General features: G+C 42.9%; 1 protein-coding gene across 1 annotated transcript in view; it reads left to right on the top strand.

The window, feature by feature from the left end:
• Positions 1–596: 596 nt before the first annotated feature.
• The window catches only part of hs6st1b (heparan sulfate 6-O-sulfotransferase 1b), a 100,714-nt gene continuing 84,339 nt past the window's right edge, over positions 597–16,971 (top strand). Inside the window, exon 1 of the mRNA XM_071414403.1 lies at positions 597–1,476. Coding sequence (XP_071270504.1) covers positions 959–1,476 — 518 coding nt within the window. The 5' untranslated portion in view covers positions 597–958. The remainder of the gene's footprint in view (positions 1,477–16,971) is intronic.

Below are 16,971 nucleotides of genomic sequence, written 5' to 3'. Positions count from 1 at the left end.
GTGAGTCCGCCAGATCAGAGGCAGTAGAGATGACCAGGGATGTTCTCTTGAGAAGTGTGTGAATTTTAAAATGTTTCTATCCTGCTAAGCATTCAACATGTAACAGGTACTTTTGGGTGTCAAATAAATCATATGGAGTAAAAAGTACAGTACATTATTTTCTTTAGGAATGTAGTGAAGTTAAAGTAAAAGTTGTCACAAATGTAAATAGTAAAGTAAAGTACAGATACCCCCCAAAACGACTTACTGTAAATAGTACTATAAAGTATTTTTACTTGAGTACTTTACACCACTGCTGTTTTTCACTATAAATTGTTTCACTGATATTAGACCTACAAATGCTTGTTTTTTCAATTATATTTACATATTTTGATTGTATCCTTGGGATAAATGAGTCTCGCATTATAAAACACATTGTAGATACCATATGGCCTGAAATATGTTGTTAATTCATCTCAGAATTGTTCATCTCATAAATGTTTTGTAGACAAATAATTCCACTGTGGGCGTTGTAATCCAAACCAATAACTAAATGTGTAAGCCTATCCGTAGCTTTTATTTTCTCGCGTGTGTGTTAAATGTAGCCTACGTGAATATGTGCAAATGTGTGTTGAGAAGTGGGTGTCGCTGTGCATGCTGGTCCAAGAGTAACAGAAACACGGTGCAGAGAGGAAAGACACTTCGAATGCTGCTTACTTTGTTAATAGCGAGCCGAGAGTGCTGTGACTATTGGTGTAGGGTTCAAAGTCGATTGTAATCTGCAGTTTGGGATTTTTGCCAACTCGGATTGAGTTTTGCAAGGTGAAAGCAGGAGCGATACAATGTATCCATGCCCGACCTCTCATTGCTTCGCAGTCCTCTGACGAGCTCAAACCCACTGTCTATGGAGGGACAAACGAAAAGCGTAACGCTCAGGTACCAAGTACCCCCATTTCGGTTATCTGGGAGATGGTAACAAATGAACGGCACTGGAGGGAACATGGTTGAGAGGACCAGCAAATTTTTGTTGATCGTCGTCGGATCCGTCTTCTTCATGCTGATTCTATATCAGTACGTGGCTCCTGGGGTGATGAACTTCGGGTCTCCACAGGGGTACCTCGCCGAGGACAACATGGATATTTTCCCCACTCCGGATCCCCATTATGTGAAAAAGTACTACTTCCCTGTCAGGGACTTGGAACGCACCGTTGATTTCGAGATCAAGGGTGAAGATGTGATCGTGTTTCTTCACATACAGAAAACTGGCGGAACCACTTTTGGCAGGCATCTGGTGCAAAATGTTAGACTAGAAGTCCCGTGTGATTGCAGACCAGGGCAGAAAAAGTGTACATGCTACCGTCCCAACAGAAAGGAGACCTGGCTGTTTTCGAGGTTCTCCACTGGCTGGAGTTGCGGGTTACATGCGGATTGGACCGAACTCACAAACTGCGTTCCTGGAGTGCTCAACAAGAGAGAAAATAAATCTAAAAAGCTGAGGTATGTGCGGAATGTTTTGACACTTATATTTGTCTTAAATCTCCTCAGTTTTGCTTCTCTTACGGGCATTGTAACATAGGCTGTCACATTAGGAAAATAACCCTATTTAATGTTAAAGTTATTCGTCCATGAGGCGTAAATGAAACGCCGCATATTAGAGCCACACATCCGTAGTCTATGCTGTTGCCCCCTGGCCCCCCTCTCAACCCAGCGAGCGGGGTAAACATTATCTGCCCCTAAAAGTGGGAAATGACTGCGTTAACAACACCTCTTGTAAACACTGATGATATGGATTCCTGTTCTGTATTTGCAATATCACACCAGGGTACATGTTTACATCGGGGTCCTCAGGAATAGCAAGTACACTTAGAACACCACCTATTTTGACATGACATGCTACTTGACCAAGCATCCACATTATTTAGCCCACTATACAATAAAATTATCTACGTCATCAATTCACTTGGTCTCAAACCATTGTTTTGCATAGAGTGCTGCACAATACCATAAATTCACACACATGATGACGTCTGGACCAGACGGGTCCTCCTCATGCTTCATAAATACCAGATTCCACCTCGGTGTTGAGAGATGTGTTGTACAGGCCTGCATTGCAAACTTCGCAGGGCTTTGTTATTTGCGCTCTAGCAACATCCAATGCTATTTTGACAACCGAGATGCCAGAGAGCCCCTGGAAATATTCCTATTAATTTGGGCAGTAGGGGGTTTCCCTAGTTGAGTCCAGGGCTCCATGGGATGGCACCATAGTAAACCAGGAGCTTAACACTTGACAAGTTCTATCAAACAGCATCAGCACTGCATTAAGTCCTGTCAGTGTGATGACATCATACTGATTGCAGTCTTCTCCACTTCAAATCAGAATAAGACATTGCAGCACTCCATCTCTCTCAATCCCACATTATATAAACCTGGGGATGTTTCAACAATCTCCCTAGCTAGGGATCACACCATTATGAGTAGTTTCACCTATCACTATGCTTCTAGGTTTTCAAGGTATATAGGCCACTCACCACTGGTCCAGGGCCATCTTTGTTTTACTCATACCCTTATCAGTTTTAAGTCAGTCCCAGTGCTGGGTTTTGTTGGCCTGACGAGAACCGAGTTCCACATTGGGGCTGAACATTTTACAAACAAATCATCAATACCATCAAATCGTACAAAATTATGAAGGTTGGGCCACAATTTCAAGAGGGCAATTTACTCACTCAGTGGCCAGTTTATTAGGTACACACATCTAGTACCCTGGCCAGTCCCTCCTTTGCCTTCAGAACAGCTTGAATTCTTTGGGGCATGGATTCTATGTTCATATATGCTGTGGCATTCAAATGTCGCTTAGTTAGTATCAAGGAACCTAACGTGTGCCAGGAAAACATTCCCCACACCATTACACAGTTGACACCAGACAGGATGGGACCATGGACTTGAGATGCTTACGCCAATTCCTGACTGACATCAGAATGATGCAACAGGATCCAGGATTTGTCAGACCAGGTAATATTTTTCCCCTCAATTGTGCAGTGTTGGTATTCACCTGCCCACTTGAGCAGCAGCTTCTTGTTTTTAGTTAATAGGAGTGTAACCTGGTGTGGTCGTCTGCTGCAATAGCCCATCCGTGACAAGGACCATCAAGTTGTGCATTCCGAAATGCTGTTATTTGTCTGTTAGTGGCCCGCCTGTTAGCTTGCATCATTCTTGCTATTCTCCTTCGACCTCTCTCATCAAAAAGCTGTTTTCGCCTACAGGACTGCCGCTGACTGGATGTTTATTTTTGTTTGTTGCACCAGTCTCTGTAAACTCTGGATGCTTGCGCTCGTGAAAAGCCCAGGAGGCCGGCCGTTTCTGAGATCCTGGAACCGGCACACCTGGCACTGACGATGATACCATGCTCGAAGTTGATTAGGTCACTTGTTTTGCCCATCCTAACGTTCAATCCAACAGTAACTTGATGCATGTCTGCCTGCTTTATATAGCAAGCCATTTTTGTGAATGGGATGGTGTACCTAATAAATGGGCTACTGTATGTTTATGTACAGTACCAGTCAAATTTGTACACGCCTACTCATTCAAGGGTTTTTCATTATTTTTACTATTTTCTGTGAAGTAGAATAATAGTGAAGACATCAACTATGAAATAACACATATGGAATGTAGTAACAAAAGTGTTAATCAAATCAAAATATATTTCAGATTCTTCAAAGTAGCCACCCTTTGCCTTGACAGCTTTGCACACTCTTGGCATTCTTTCTACCAGCTAAATGAGGTAGTCAACTGGAATGCATTTCAATTAACAGGTGGGCCTAGTTAAAAGAATTTGTGGAATTTCTTAATGCGTTTATCAGTTGTGTTGTTACAAGGTAAGGGTGGTATACAGAAGATAGCCCTATTTGGTAAAATACCAAGTCCATATTATAGCAAGAACAGCTCAAATAAGCAAAGAGAAATGACAGCCCATTACTTTAAGACATGAAGGTCAGTCAATACTGAACATTTCAGGGACTTTGAAAGTTTCTTCAAGTGCAGTCGCAGAAACCATCAAGCGCTATGATGAAACTGGCTCTCAGGAGGACTGTCACAAGAAGACCCAGAGTTGCCTCTGGTGCAGAGGATAAATTCATTAGAGTCCAAATAAATGCTTCAGAGTTCACGTTATAGACCAACATCAACTGTTCAGAGGAGACTGCGTGAGCCAGGCCTTTCTGGTTGAATTGCTGCAAAGAAACTACTAAAAGGACACCAACAAGAAGACTTGCTTAGGCCAAGAAACACGGGCAATGGACATTAGACCGGTGGAAATCTGTCCTTTTGGTCTGATTCCAACTTTGTGATTTTTGGTTCCAACTGCTGTGTCTTTGTGAGACAGATGATCTCCGCATGTGTGGTTCCCACCGTAAAGCATGGAGGAGGTGTGACGTTGTGGGGGTGCTTTGCTGGTGACACTGTGATTTATTTAGAATTCGAGGCACACTTAATCAGCATGGCTACTATAGCATTCTGCAGCGATACGCCATCCTATCTGGTTTGCGCTTAGTCCCACTATCGTTTGTTTTTCAACAGGACAATGACCCAAAACACACCTCCAGGCTGTGTAAGGGATATTGTACGAGGAGTAGAATGATGGAGTGCTACATCAGATGACCTGGCCTCCACAATCACCTGACCTCAACACATTTTGAGATGGTTTGGGAAGGAAAGGCAACCAACAAGTGCTCAGCATATCTGGGAACTCCTTCAAGACTTTTGGAAAAGCATTCCAGGTGAAGCTGGTTGAGAGTGCCAAAAGTGTGCAAAGCTGTGATCAAGGCAAATGGTGGCTACTTTGAAGAATCTGAAATGTAAAGTAGATTTTGAATTGTTTATCATTTCTTTGGTTACTACATGATTCCATATGTGTTATTTCATAGTTTTGATGTATTAATTATTATTCTACAATGTAGAAAATTGAAAAATAAAGAAAAACCCTTGAACTGCTAGAGCTTCCCCGGTCAACTGTAATTGATGTTATTGTGAAGTGGAAACGTCTAGGAGCAACAACGGCTCAGTTGTTGTGGTAGGCCACACAAGCGGTAGGCCACACAAGCTTAAAAAAAAAAATATATATATATATATATATATTATAATAATAAATAAAAAAATAACTACTGAGTTCCAAACTGCCTCTGGAAGCAACGTCAGCACAATAACTGTTTGCTGTGAGCTTCATGAACTGGGTTTCCATGGCAGAGCAGCCGCACACATGCCTAAGATCAGGATGTGCTATGCCAAGTGTCGGCTGGAGTGGCGTAAAGCTGGCCGCCATTGGACTCTGGAACAGTGGAAAAGCGTTCTCTGGAGTGATGAATCACGCTTCACCATCTGGCAGTCCGATGGACGAATCTGGGTTTGGCGGATGTGAAGAGAACGCTACATGCCCCAATGCGTAGTGTCAACTATAAAGTTTGGTGGAGGAGGTATAATGGTCTGGGGGTTGTTTTTCATGGTTCGGGCTAGGCCCCTTAGTTTCAGTGAAGTCATGCTACAGCATAGAATTACATTTTTAGAAGATTTTGTGCTTGCAAGTTTGGGGAAGACCCTTTAATGTTTCAGCATGACAATGCCCCCGTGCACAAGTCGAGGTCCAAACAGAAATGCTTTTTCAAGATCGCTGTGGAAAAAAACATGACTGGCCTGCACAGAGCCCCGACCTCAACCCCATCGAACAACTTTGGCATGAATGGGAACGCAGACTACAATTCAGGCATAATTGCCCTACATCTGTGCCCCCACCTCACAAATGCTCTTGTGGCTGAATGAAAGCAAGTCCCCACAGCAATGTTCCACCATCTAGTGGAAAGCCTTCCCAGAAGAGTGGAGGCTGTTATAGCAGCAGAGGGGGGACCAACTCCATATTAATGCCCATGATTTTGGAATGAGATGTTCGACAAGCAGGTGTCCACATACTTTTGTGTGTACAGTGGGGAGAACAAGTATTTGATACACTGCCGATTTTGCAGGTTTTCCTACTTACAAAGCATGTAGAGGTCTGTAATTTTTATCATAGGTACACTTCAACTGTGAGAGACGGAATCTAAAACAAAAGTCCAGAAAATCACATTGTATGATTTTTAAGTAATTAATTTGCATTTTATTGCATAAGTATTTGATACATCAGAAAAGCAGAACTTAATATTTGGTACAGAAACCTTTGTTTGCAATTAGAGATCATACGTTTCCTGTAGTTCTTGACCAGGTTTGCACACACTGCAGCAGGGATTTTGGCCCACTCCTCCATACAGACCTTCTCCAGATCCTTCAGGTTTCGGGGCTGTCGCTGGGAAGTAGGAGAAGACTAAGTTTCCAAGTAGGAAAACTTGGAAACTTAGTGTATCAAGTATCAAATACTTGTTCTCCCCACTGTATATGTATGCAATTTAGCAGGCACTTTTATCCAATGCGACTTAGTGACGCATGCATGCATACATTTTGTCAGTACAATTCATGGTTCTATACATATGCATACACAATAGGGTCATCTTTCAAAATGCGTGCCTCATGAATGTTGCATATCTGGAATAATCCTTCTGTCAATCAAATGGGCTCCGTCAGTGTGTCCATGGCCAGTGTTAGTGGGTCTGATTTCAAGGTCTCCTGACATTTTGTCAAATATGCATGGCTGGTAAATGATAATGCATTTTGTTGTTCTTTGACAAAGTTGTATTTTGTCATGGCAACATGGCCAGCATCTGGGGTTGAATATATGGGTTTACAGTTTTTTATTTTTTCCCCGACATTAATATGTTAGAAATGAGTTGTGTGTTTACACAAATTTTGGAGCTCTATTTCCTGGGGATGTTTTCATCTGCACCGTTGACCACTAATTGTGAGTGATTTGCCTCATTCCCTTATTTGAGCCCGATATACCACTGGCTGTTGTCCTTCTATTCCTGTATCACAGGAATCATTTTAATAACGACTATATCCCTCATTTTTCCAACCATCCTGAAAACATCCCTGGATTGTGAGGGGACCAAAAGACACGGAAAGGGCCCAATGGCCTACCATCACGGATGGTCCACCACATGCTATACTGATGGAAATGGGAATTTCGTGGATGGTTATGTCCAATCACTGTGAGAGAAGGGGGTAGAAAAATGAGATCAACTGACCTAATGCTGTACATCGCTGGCTAAGCGCATCAATTATGTCCTGAAGCGCGGGTGTAATCTGGCTCTGCTGCCAGCAAGCCTCCTTAGTTTTTACAGTGCATCACAACCTCCAGCTCTGACTGATAGATCCATGTCAACAAGTAGCCTTCCCCTCTCTGTTTTTAACAACATGGATTGAATGCACCACATTTGATAAATCTGATTACGGCCTTTCCAGCTGCTCATAGTTTTTATTGTAGCCTACACATCATGACATGACGTCTATGTGATAATGAACGTGCTACATCCACAATAAATTGCGGTCTGACATCATCACGTGTGGTAATGTGAAGTAAGCATGAGAATGCCAGGGGAAGATAGTTGTGTTTGCAAATACATTCCAATGGAGCACCTCTGGATTTTTTTATGTAATCAATATCTGATAAGAGCAAAAGCCATCAGTCATTTAAATGTATGTATATTTAAAAGTCAAGATGAGTTCTCATCACGTCGTACTGGGCATTCCTAACCTGTCTGTCCTTTTTGAGCACTAATAACCCTGGTTACCCTTTTTGCAGTTTTGAAGGTGGCTTCCGGAGGTGCAACTCAATATTAGGAAGGTGTCTGCACCCAGTGTCTGTTATTTCCTGACAGTGTCTGTTATTTCCTGATAGTGTCTGTTATTTCCTGATAGTGTTTGTTATTTCCTGACAGTGTTTGTTATTTCCTGACAGTGTCTGTTATTTCCTGACAGTGTCTGTTATTTCCTGATAGTTGCTGGTTGAAAATACAATTTACAGAGGGCTTTCTAATCAGCAGGTTTTGCATGGGTGGAGTTTTGTTTTGCCTGGTGACATCACTAGGCTTTATAGACCAGTAACAGCTCGTTTTCAGGTTACATATCCCCCCCGTTAGGCTCCTCCAATTTAGATCCCGCACTCAGACCACTCCCAGACAGTCCTAGCAAAATTCTTGCGTGTTCATTTTTTTAAAGGCTTTGGTCTATTTCAATAAGGTACTTCATTGTTGCCTAGAAATGATTTGATATTGAGGGGGGAAAAACAGCTGCATTGGACCTTCAAGGCCTTGAAGGTTGGAAATGCAAGAAAAGAAAGCAAGCCTGAGTGTTCTCACAGCAAAACCTCTGGGGAATGGCTTTTTCAGGGTACTCCAATGAAATATCAAAAGTACTTCCCTCAAAAGTAATGGTGTCTTGTTTTTTTTCGAAGTCAAGCTTCATCACTGTCGTGGCGATAACAGCTGCAGTGAATGAGGTGTTACGAGCCAACAGGTGCCTCAAACTAACCGATGCACAGACCATCACCCTGTGTGTGTCACATGAGTATGTTCATATCACCCATGTCCGCCTCTTCCATATTATGCCTTCCTAACATCCTTGCTGCCTCAAGCAGAAATAGGCCCGGTTCTAATCAGCTTGCATGATTGTAGAGTCGCTGAAGAATGAAGGCAGATCTTTTTTTTCAAGGTGTGTCAACAACACTTCTGCTTGCGTCAGTTTGTGGGCATGTGACCTTGGGCAGACAGTTACTCTCACATTCTGTAATGTGTTTTGTCTGGAACAGCTGTGTCTATTTGTGAGGGACTGTGTCAGGAGCAGTAGCGATTTTAGCATGTAAATCTTATTGGGGCAAACAAACAAAAAAATGTGGGATGCATGCCAGTAAAGCCACAACACTAAACAATACATTATTTGCATGATAACGGTGACAAACGGTGCCCACAAAGCTGTCCCAACAGCAGTCCCAACACATTACCACTGCTACACCTGGCTATCAGCAGAGCCTTGCCTGGCAGCGAAACAGTTCATTCAGCCTCAAAACATAGCTGATATGGCTGACTTGCTTAAACAAATGTGGATTCCACTGACAATTGAGATGTACAAACTATGGCGTAAGGGGACGACAAGCGGATAAGAGGCAATCCGTCATTTCGATTTAAGACATTAATGAGCGAGCGACGACAGACGTAGTCAAAAAATATTTGTTCAGCACTTTTGAAATGTACAGCGACAGAATTCAGAACACGGGCCATTCTTATAGTGTACTCCTTGTACAAGTCAGAACCATAGGATAAGTAAAGGAGGCATATAAACAGGCAATGAAAGCTCTTAAAATATTCAATGGTTACATTTCTCTTAAACAGGTTATAGGCTACATGGGGTGGTGCACATGTAGTAGGCAAATCGAAGAGGTGAAAATAGACAGTTATTAGGTTGAGGCACATTGAACGCTGTTTGGGTCTTTGCGTGTCAAAGATACACGTCATAACACAATTTAATGCGTTAAATAAGCTTTTAATTTGACACGTGAAATAGCACAATTCTATTATGGAATGGTTGTGTGTGTGTGTGCTGCATTTGCATGTGCAAGCCAAGTGCCACCATTACTATCAGTAGCGCTGTCAAAGCTGTACCAAAAAAGTTGGCAAACAAGCACACGGGCCACGAACGATGTTTACAATACCGCGTTGATGAAAATAGACAATTATTAGGGTGATGCACATGGGTTACTAACAGCTTACTACTCAACATACTTAGTATTACTTTCTTAGCTACAGTATACATATCTTGCATGTAATATTGCATATTACATTTATGCAACAGCATACAAGATATTTTTTTTGTGGGCACATTTTGTCATCAAAGTCTGGCATTCTCGAGAGCGAGAGAACTCCACTGAATAGCAGGCTATAGTAGTGATTGCTTTGCAATGCTTGCAGTTAGCCACTGATTCCTTCCAAACAACTCATTGTTGAATTTGCGATTTCTAACTTGTGTAATCTTTGTCCAATGGCTGATGAGCACCGATACGTTTTATCAATAATTTATCTTCATATGACAAGGATTAAAAAGGATTTTCCAGTAGATTTGTCGACTTGATTCATGATGACTGCTAGCTTAGACTTTGACACAGTCCATTCAAAGCTACTGTACCTATAAAATGACGTTAAAAGGACGGTATCTGTGGCTAATGACCTTGAGCCTTCTTGCAAGGGCACTTGTAATAGAAAGCTATGGCAGGACCCAAAGGGATGTCTACCCTTACTAAGGACTTAAACTTGCCGATGACGTAGTGTTCCCATGAGTGACAGAACACTGAGCCAATCACGGCGCTATGCTCCTATTTTCTGCTGGCTCCCCCACCACTACAGTAGGCACTGAGCTAGGCTAAAACGCCTGCATTTTGGAGCTGCCTTACTCAAGGAAACAACAAAAGTGACCGTGTGTATGCAACTTTATTAACTGAATTATATATATTTTTACATTGTTTGCAAACTGATATGTGACACATATTGATGCAAAACAGCCCCCCCCCCCCAAAAAAGAATTATTAGTATTTATTTTGTTTTGACCCCCACATTTGCTAAAAATGTGGGGGTCAAAATAGTTGGGGCTCTGACCCACCTGCCCTGAATGACAGGTCGCCACTGGTCAGGAGAGTTCATATATGCCTATCAATTCTACAGTATTTTGCTGATATGTGATGTACAGTATGTCTTTCCAAATGGATTCAAACGATTGTACATTACCCCCCCCCCCCCCCACCTCCCCGCAGCACGAAAGATTAGTCCATGGAAAACATTTCAGACCTAGGGCCAAGTTATTGTCTCTGCTCTACCAGATACAATTAAATGGTTGATTATTTGAGCACTAAACTGTTTGTATCCCTTGACTATTTGGATTCCCCATAGGGAATTTGTCCTCCGTCTGTCAAAAACAGAAAACATACCAATATTCAAGAATGTACAATTACTTTGTAGCCTTCAGTTTAAAGTGTCAGTCTAGTCTCTTGTCATTTACAGACATCAACAATTCCCCCCCCCCCCTAGGAATTGCAAGTCAATACCTCCAGTATTTCAGTTTGAGGAGTTGACCTACACTACCTGCGCACTGAAGAGGATCAGTTCGCTGAAACATTTTTGCTTATCTTGACTGCACTGTGCATTTCCAAATTGGGCCTAATTATAATGAAATGGAAAAAAACTAACAAAGTGAACAGGACACGTCGTCTGCTAGTCCAGCAGCCCAGACTGCCGGTCAACGTTGGTGTTGAGTGTTACTAATCGAGATCTGCCACAATATCAGCTCGCCCTCCGCACAGTGACGCCATTGTTCTGCATTTGGCGCTGTAGCTTTGCTTGGAACTTAATGTGGTCTATTTAATCTATTAAAGGACACTGTATACCCCCCCAGATCATATTATTAGTCAGTGGTTTTGGAGAATGTACCACACTTCAGAAAATCTAGTTGGGGTTCTAGAATAGACTCTGATTGCTGGTGAGAATTTGGGTCCCATCCTCACAAAGGAATCTAATTGACTAATCATCTTGTATTCTTTATCATTAGGTGACAGATGTTTTAATTGATGCAAATATAGACACCCTAAACATTCTTTAAATATAAATATTCTACCATTCTCTTAAAAGAACAGTTATTCAATAGCCTTTTATTCAAGATGGAGGACAGTGTGGTGAACTACTAACTAGTCAATATCACGCTTGGTGTATTAAAATATAGGCTAGGTTGAGCAATGGGCTTGGGCTGATTTTTTTATTTATTTTATTTATTTATTTAAAATCCAAAAGGGGTCAGGAGAGCACGGGGCTGAGCAGATATAGACTCAGCAAAAAAAGAAACGTCCTCTCACTGTCAACTGCGTTTATTTTCAGCGAACTTAACATTTGTAAATATTTCGATGAACATGCCAAGATTCAACAACTGAGATGTAAACTGAACAAGTTCCACAGACATGTGACTAACAGAAATTGAATAATGTGTCCCTGAACAAAGGGGGGGGAGGGGGCAAAATCAAAAGTAACAGAAATCACGCACAGAACGAGTAGTATGGCTGGTGGCATTTTCACGCTGGAGGGTCATGTCAGGATGAGCCTGCAGGAAGGGTACCACATGAGGGAGGAGGATGTCTTCCCTGTAACGCACAGCGTTGAGATTGCCTGCACTGACAACAAGCTCAGTCCGATGATGCTGTGACCCACCGCCCCAGACCATGACGGACCCTCCACCTCCAAATCGATCCCGCTCCAGAGTACATGCCTCGGTGTAACGCTCATTCCTTCGACGATAAATGCGAATCCGACCATCACCCCTGGTGAGACAAAACCGCGACTCGTCAGTGAAGAGCCCTCAGTCCAGCCTCTCTCAGGCTATTGTGGACAGTCTGAGCACTGGTGTAACTCGGGCAGTTGTTGTTGCCATCCTGTACCTGTCCCGCAGGTGTGCTGTTCGGATGTACCGATCCTGTGCAGGTGTTGTTACACGTGGTCTGCCACTGCGAGGACGATCAGCTGTCTGTCCTGTCTCCCTGTAGCGCGGTCTTAAGCGTCTCACAGTACGGACATTGCAATTAATTGCCCTGGGCATCTTTCTTTTCGTGTTTTTCAGAGTCAGTAGAAAGGCCTCTTTAGTTTCCTAAGTTTTCAGAACTGTGACATGAATTACCTACCGTCTGTAAGCTGTTAGGGTCTTAACAACCGTTCCATAGGTGCCTGTTCATTAATTGTTTATGGTTCACTGAACAAGCATGGGAAATGAAGATCTGTGAGGTTATTTGGATTTTTACGAATACTCTTTGAAAGACAGGGTCCTGAAAATGGGATGTTTCTTTTTTTGCTGAGTTTATAACCTGTCAATTGGTAGTCGTGCTAGCCACACTACCCCTGTAATCCTGTTGAAAGGTGTTCCTTAGCGGTAATAATAGCACCAGTGATTTAGTGCATGGCTGTGGGACAGGGCCTGGCCGACGTGTGGCGGGGTATGGGGGCCACAGCTAAGTTGCTAACTATCTGTGGAGACAAATGAAAAGCCAAACCCTCTCTGGCTGGCTTTCCCTTTTGAGGGGGGGGGGGGCGTGCGCGAGACGCTGGTTTAGCCTCGCCGTTTAAGATATTTTCTGAGTCATTTGTTTACCCTGGGAACCTGTCCCCGAGCGCTGTAGTTCATGTAGACAACCATTTCCCCTCTCTGGCTCTTTCCTTAGCCCACACTGTTCTGCTATCCAGGAAGTAAAGTGCTTTTCTAGATGATGGGTACAGTAGCTGCTGTTTATTCCAACGATGGACACTGGTGGTCAGTCTATGGGCTTCTGACTCTGGTAGAATATACACTGTAGGATAGATGGGGCATTTAGCTGACTTGAAACCAATTCCCCAGGCCCTTTGTCAGGCTGTCTGCATTAGCCTCCATCCACAAGGGTGGCTACTCCAGCCACACATTCCAACTAATTGGGAGTCTTATTCCATTTCACTCCCATCCTATCCCTTTCGGCAACAGTGTGTGAACTGTTCAGTCAAGTACTGCCTGCCCACTGTAACACCATTAGCTTTGAGAAGAAACTGCTTAAAGTTGCTAAAAAGGGGAGAAGTGAGGAGAGGGAGGTTGGCTTAATTGAAGTAAATTATTGAAGAGGCCCATTTCACCACTGTCAGTTAGCAGAAGGAGGTCAGGCTCAAGCTATTTGAGCTCTGACTCCTCTGGATTGAATGTAGCTGTTCCTTGTTCTGCTCTGTCTTTGAGCAGAGTGGAGAGAGGGGTCCATGCCATGGCATCATGACGATCTATTTCAAGCCTTTATTTGATTTTGTGTCATGTATTAGAGAGTGCGGGCCTCCTTGCTGAGCATCTGCCAAATCTTATTTTTAGTGAGCTAGTCGGGCAGCAGGTAGCTTAGAAGTTAGAGCGTTGGGCCATTTTACCGAAAGGTCGTTAGTTCAAATATCTGAACCGAGAAGGTGACAAATCTGATAGGCCCTAGAGCATGGCACTTAAGGGTCGCCGTTGATGATGGCAAACCCTGGCTGTGACCCCACTCTCCTAGCGTCTCTCGGGGAGTTGGAATATGCTAAAAAACGTATTTCCAATTCACGCATGTGTATTAATTCATACACGTACATGTGTGAAATAGGAAAAATATTAAGCACCCACCAAATAATAATTATTATTATTATTAGTCAGGAGCGAGCTAATACGGTCATTGGTGCAGATGAAGATTTGGCTTCAGAATGGAAGTGCAGATGGAAATGGAATCTATAATGGGTTTCATATCGGATAGGGCACAAATTGCCTTGTCTTTGTGCAATCAATATGTCTGCAAAACTTTTTAGCATTACATCTCTAACAATAACCTGCTAGCCAGTTGACCGGCTCTTGTCTTGAGAAGATCACCTGGTCACCTGAGATGGGCTGCTTCCCTCGTTGAGTCACTGACCTGACTTTTAGGCAAGCCCAAGGCACCAAGGCAAAGCCATGGCTTTCTGAGCCAGCATGGTCCTCGTGTTAATCCTATCAGATCAGTGGGATTAAAGGCTGTCGGCACCAAAGAAGGTTCTGCGGGTATGCAAATCCTTCAACTGTGTTTGCCTGGGAAAGGATTATACAGTGTACATTGTTCTGTTACTATGTACATGTAGGCCTATGCTATATTCAAGACAAGTTAGTATTTTCTTATTTTTGTCAGTAGATAAGGAGGATTTATTTAGATTATATAGTTTGGGTGTATTGCAGCATAAACCCTGCACTAAAACTATCTTGGTTGCATGAGAAGACAGTGGGCTTAGATACACCTGTTTGACTTTATCCTTTAAACAAATCTTTTAATACTTGTGGTGATCTGATTTAGAAACATTTGACTTGTTAGCTTAGGTAGGGCCGGGACAATCAATTACTGTGTAACCAACAGTTATGGATGAAGACGTTCATAAAAATCATAAATGTTTTTTTGAGGGGGAAGACGTTCATAAAAATCATAAATGTTTTTTTGAGGGGGGGGGCGAACAGCTTACTGAGAACAGGATGGACAGGCATCTGTTGGTTTTGAGTCTGTTTCTGCCGTAACATGGACTCAATGTGATAAAACATTGTTGCTCCTTGCTGAAACAAGGAAATGAGTCTTCGGTTACCTAGGAAATGCCCGCCCACAATGCAGCAGCACACATCGAAATAGAATGTTCATTCAAATTGTTAACTGATGTGGCTCATGCAATATATCTTTTTTCACACCACACATTTTAGCACATATTTTACTTGCTTTGCTCGTATGGTTACACTAGCAAGGGCCGCCAGTCCACCCATTATGCCATTATTGACTTGAATGGGGATGCCCATTCTATTATTTATATTTCTATGGCAGCACATGCAAAAGAGAAAATGTGGGTTTACGGTGACCGCGGTCATTTGGCTGGCAAATTCCATGACCGTCACAGCCCAAAGTTTAGGCTGGCTCAAGTCAGGCTATAACGCCTTACGTCGCTTAGCTCACAGACGCTGTCACTAGGAAGTCAAGGGCAATACATGTGCCATACACTAGAGTAATTACAGTTAACCCACATAAGAATGTAACCATCTATAAAGAAAGACCATGCCGTTGTGTGAATGACCCAGCCATTTCTGTGGACCCAGTTGTCGTTCTTCAGCCTACTTGTTAGATTTTTTTGCAAAGAGTAAGGTGTTAAGTAAGTGCACTTTACTATGACACTGTAACTACAATGTTGTTACCCTGTAAAAATGCTACTGTAATGTACCGTTACCAGAAAATGCAGCTAGATATTTACCTCGGCGGCTAAACCCTGTGAAAACACGAGGGAGAAACTGCTGCCCGACGACACGTCTTTAAATGGAAACATTTTGATTAATCCCCGCCTTATCTGTTCGCTGACTAGACTGAAGAGAAGGCCATTGCACAAGCAGCTTTCCCCTTCTATTTAGATGTATCAATTGCAGATATACCTGATTCAAGTGGAGAAATTTGAAGAACACAAGGCTTTAAGAGCTCTTTGACGGCCAAGGTTATCATTTTCTGTCGGCCATTGACTGATTCAACACAATTGAATCTCCTTGATGTTGAGGGGAAAATGGCATCCAAAAAAGCAGTAATTTTTGCCTCCTGATAGGCTCAACTCATCTATGATTGACTGCTCATGGAAAATGTTGCCTCATCATGACATCACCACTTTCAACACTACCATTTGTCACATGCCTCGTAAACAACCGGTGTAGACTAACAGTGAAATGCTTACGGGCCCTTCCCAACAATGCAGAGACAAAAGAGAAATTCATAGAAAAAGTATAACAGAAGGAATAAATACACAATGATTAACGATAACTTTGCTATATACACATGGAACCAGTATGGAGTCGATGTGCAGGGGAATGAGGTAATTGAGGTAGATATGTACATATCAATACATATCAATATCGATTGCGCTACCAGGGCTGGCAAAACCCTAGATCATTGCTATTCTAACTTCCGCGACGCATATAAGGCCCTCCCCCGCCCTCCTTTCGGAAAAGCTGACCACGACTCCATTTTGTTGCTTCTAGCCTATAGACAGAAACTAAAACAGGAAGCTCCCTCGCTCAGGTCTGTTCAACGCTGGTCCGACCAATCGGATTCCACGCTTCAAGATTGCTTCAATGACGTGGACTGGGATATGTTCCGCATTGCGGCGAACAACAACATTGATGAATACGCTGAGTCGGTGAGCGGGTTTATTAGCAAGTGCATCGGCGACGTCGTACCCACAGCGTCTATTAAAACATTCCCAAACCAGAAACCGTCGATTGATGGCAGCATTCGCGCAAAACTGAAAGCGCGAACCACTGCTTTTAATCAGGGCAAGGTGACCGGAAACATGACCGAATACAAACAGTGTAGCTATTCCCTCCGCAAGGCAATCAAACAAGCTAAGCGTCAGTATAGAGACAAAGTAGAGCCAACGGCTCAGATACGAGAGGTATGTGGCAGGGTCTACAGTCAATCACAGACTATAAAAGGAAAACCAGCCCAGTCGCGGACCAGGTTGTCTTGCTCCCAGACAG

Source organism: Salvelinus alpinus, chromosome 8 (genome assembly GCF_045679555.1).
Source record: "Salvelinus alpinus chromosome 8, SLU_Salpinus.1, whole genome shotgun sequence".
Lineage (NCBI taxonomy): Eukaryota > Metazoa > Chordata > Actinopteri > Salmoniformes > Salmonidae > Salvelinus > Salvelinus alpinus.
The sequence above is the reverse complement of the archived record's forward strand: the minus strand, read 5'-3'. Positions and strand labels throughout refer to the sequence as shown.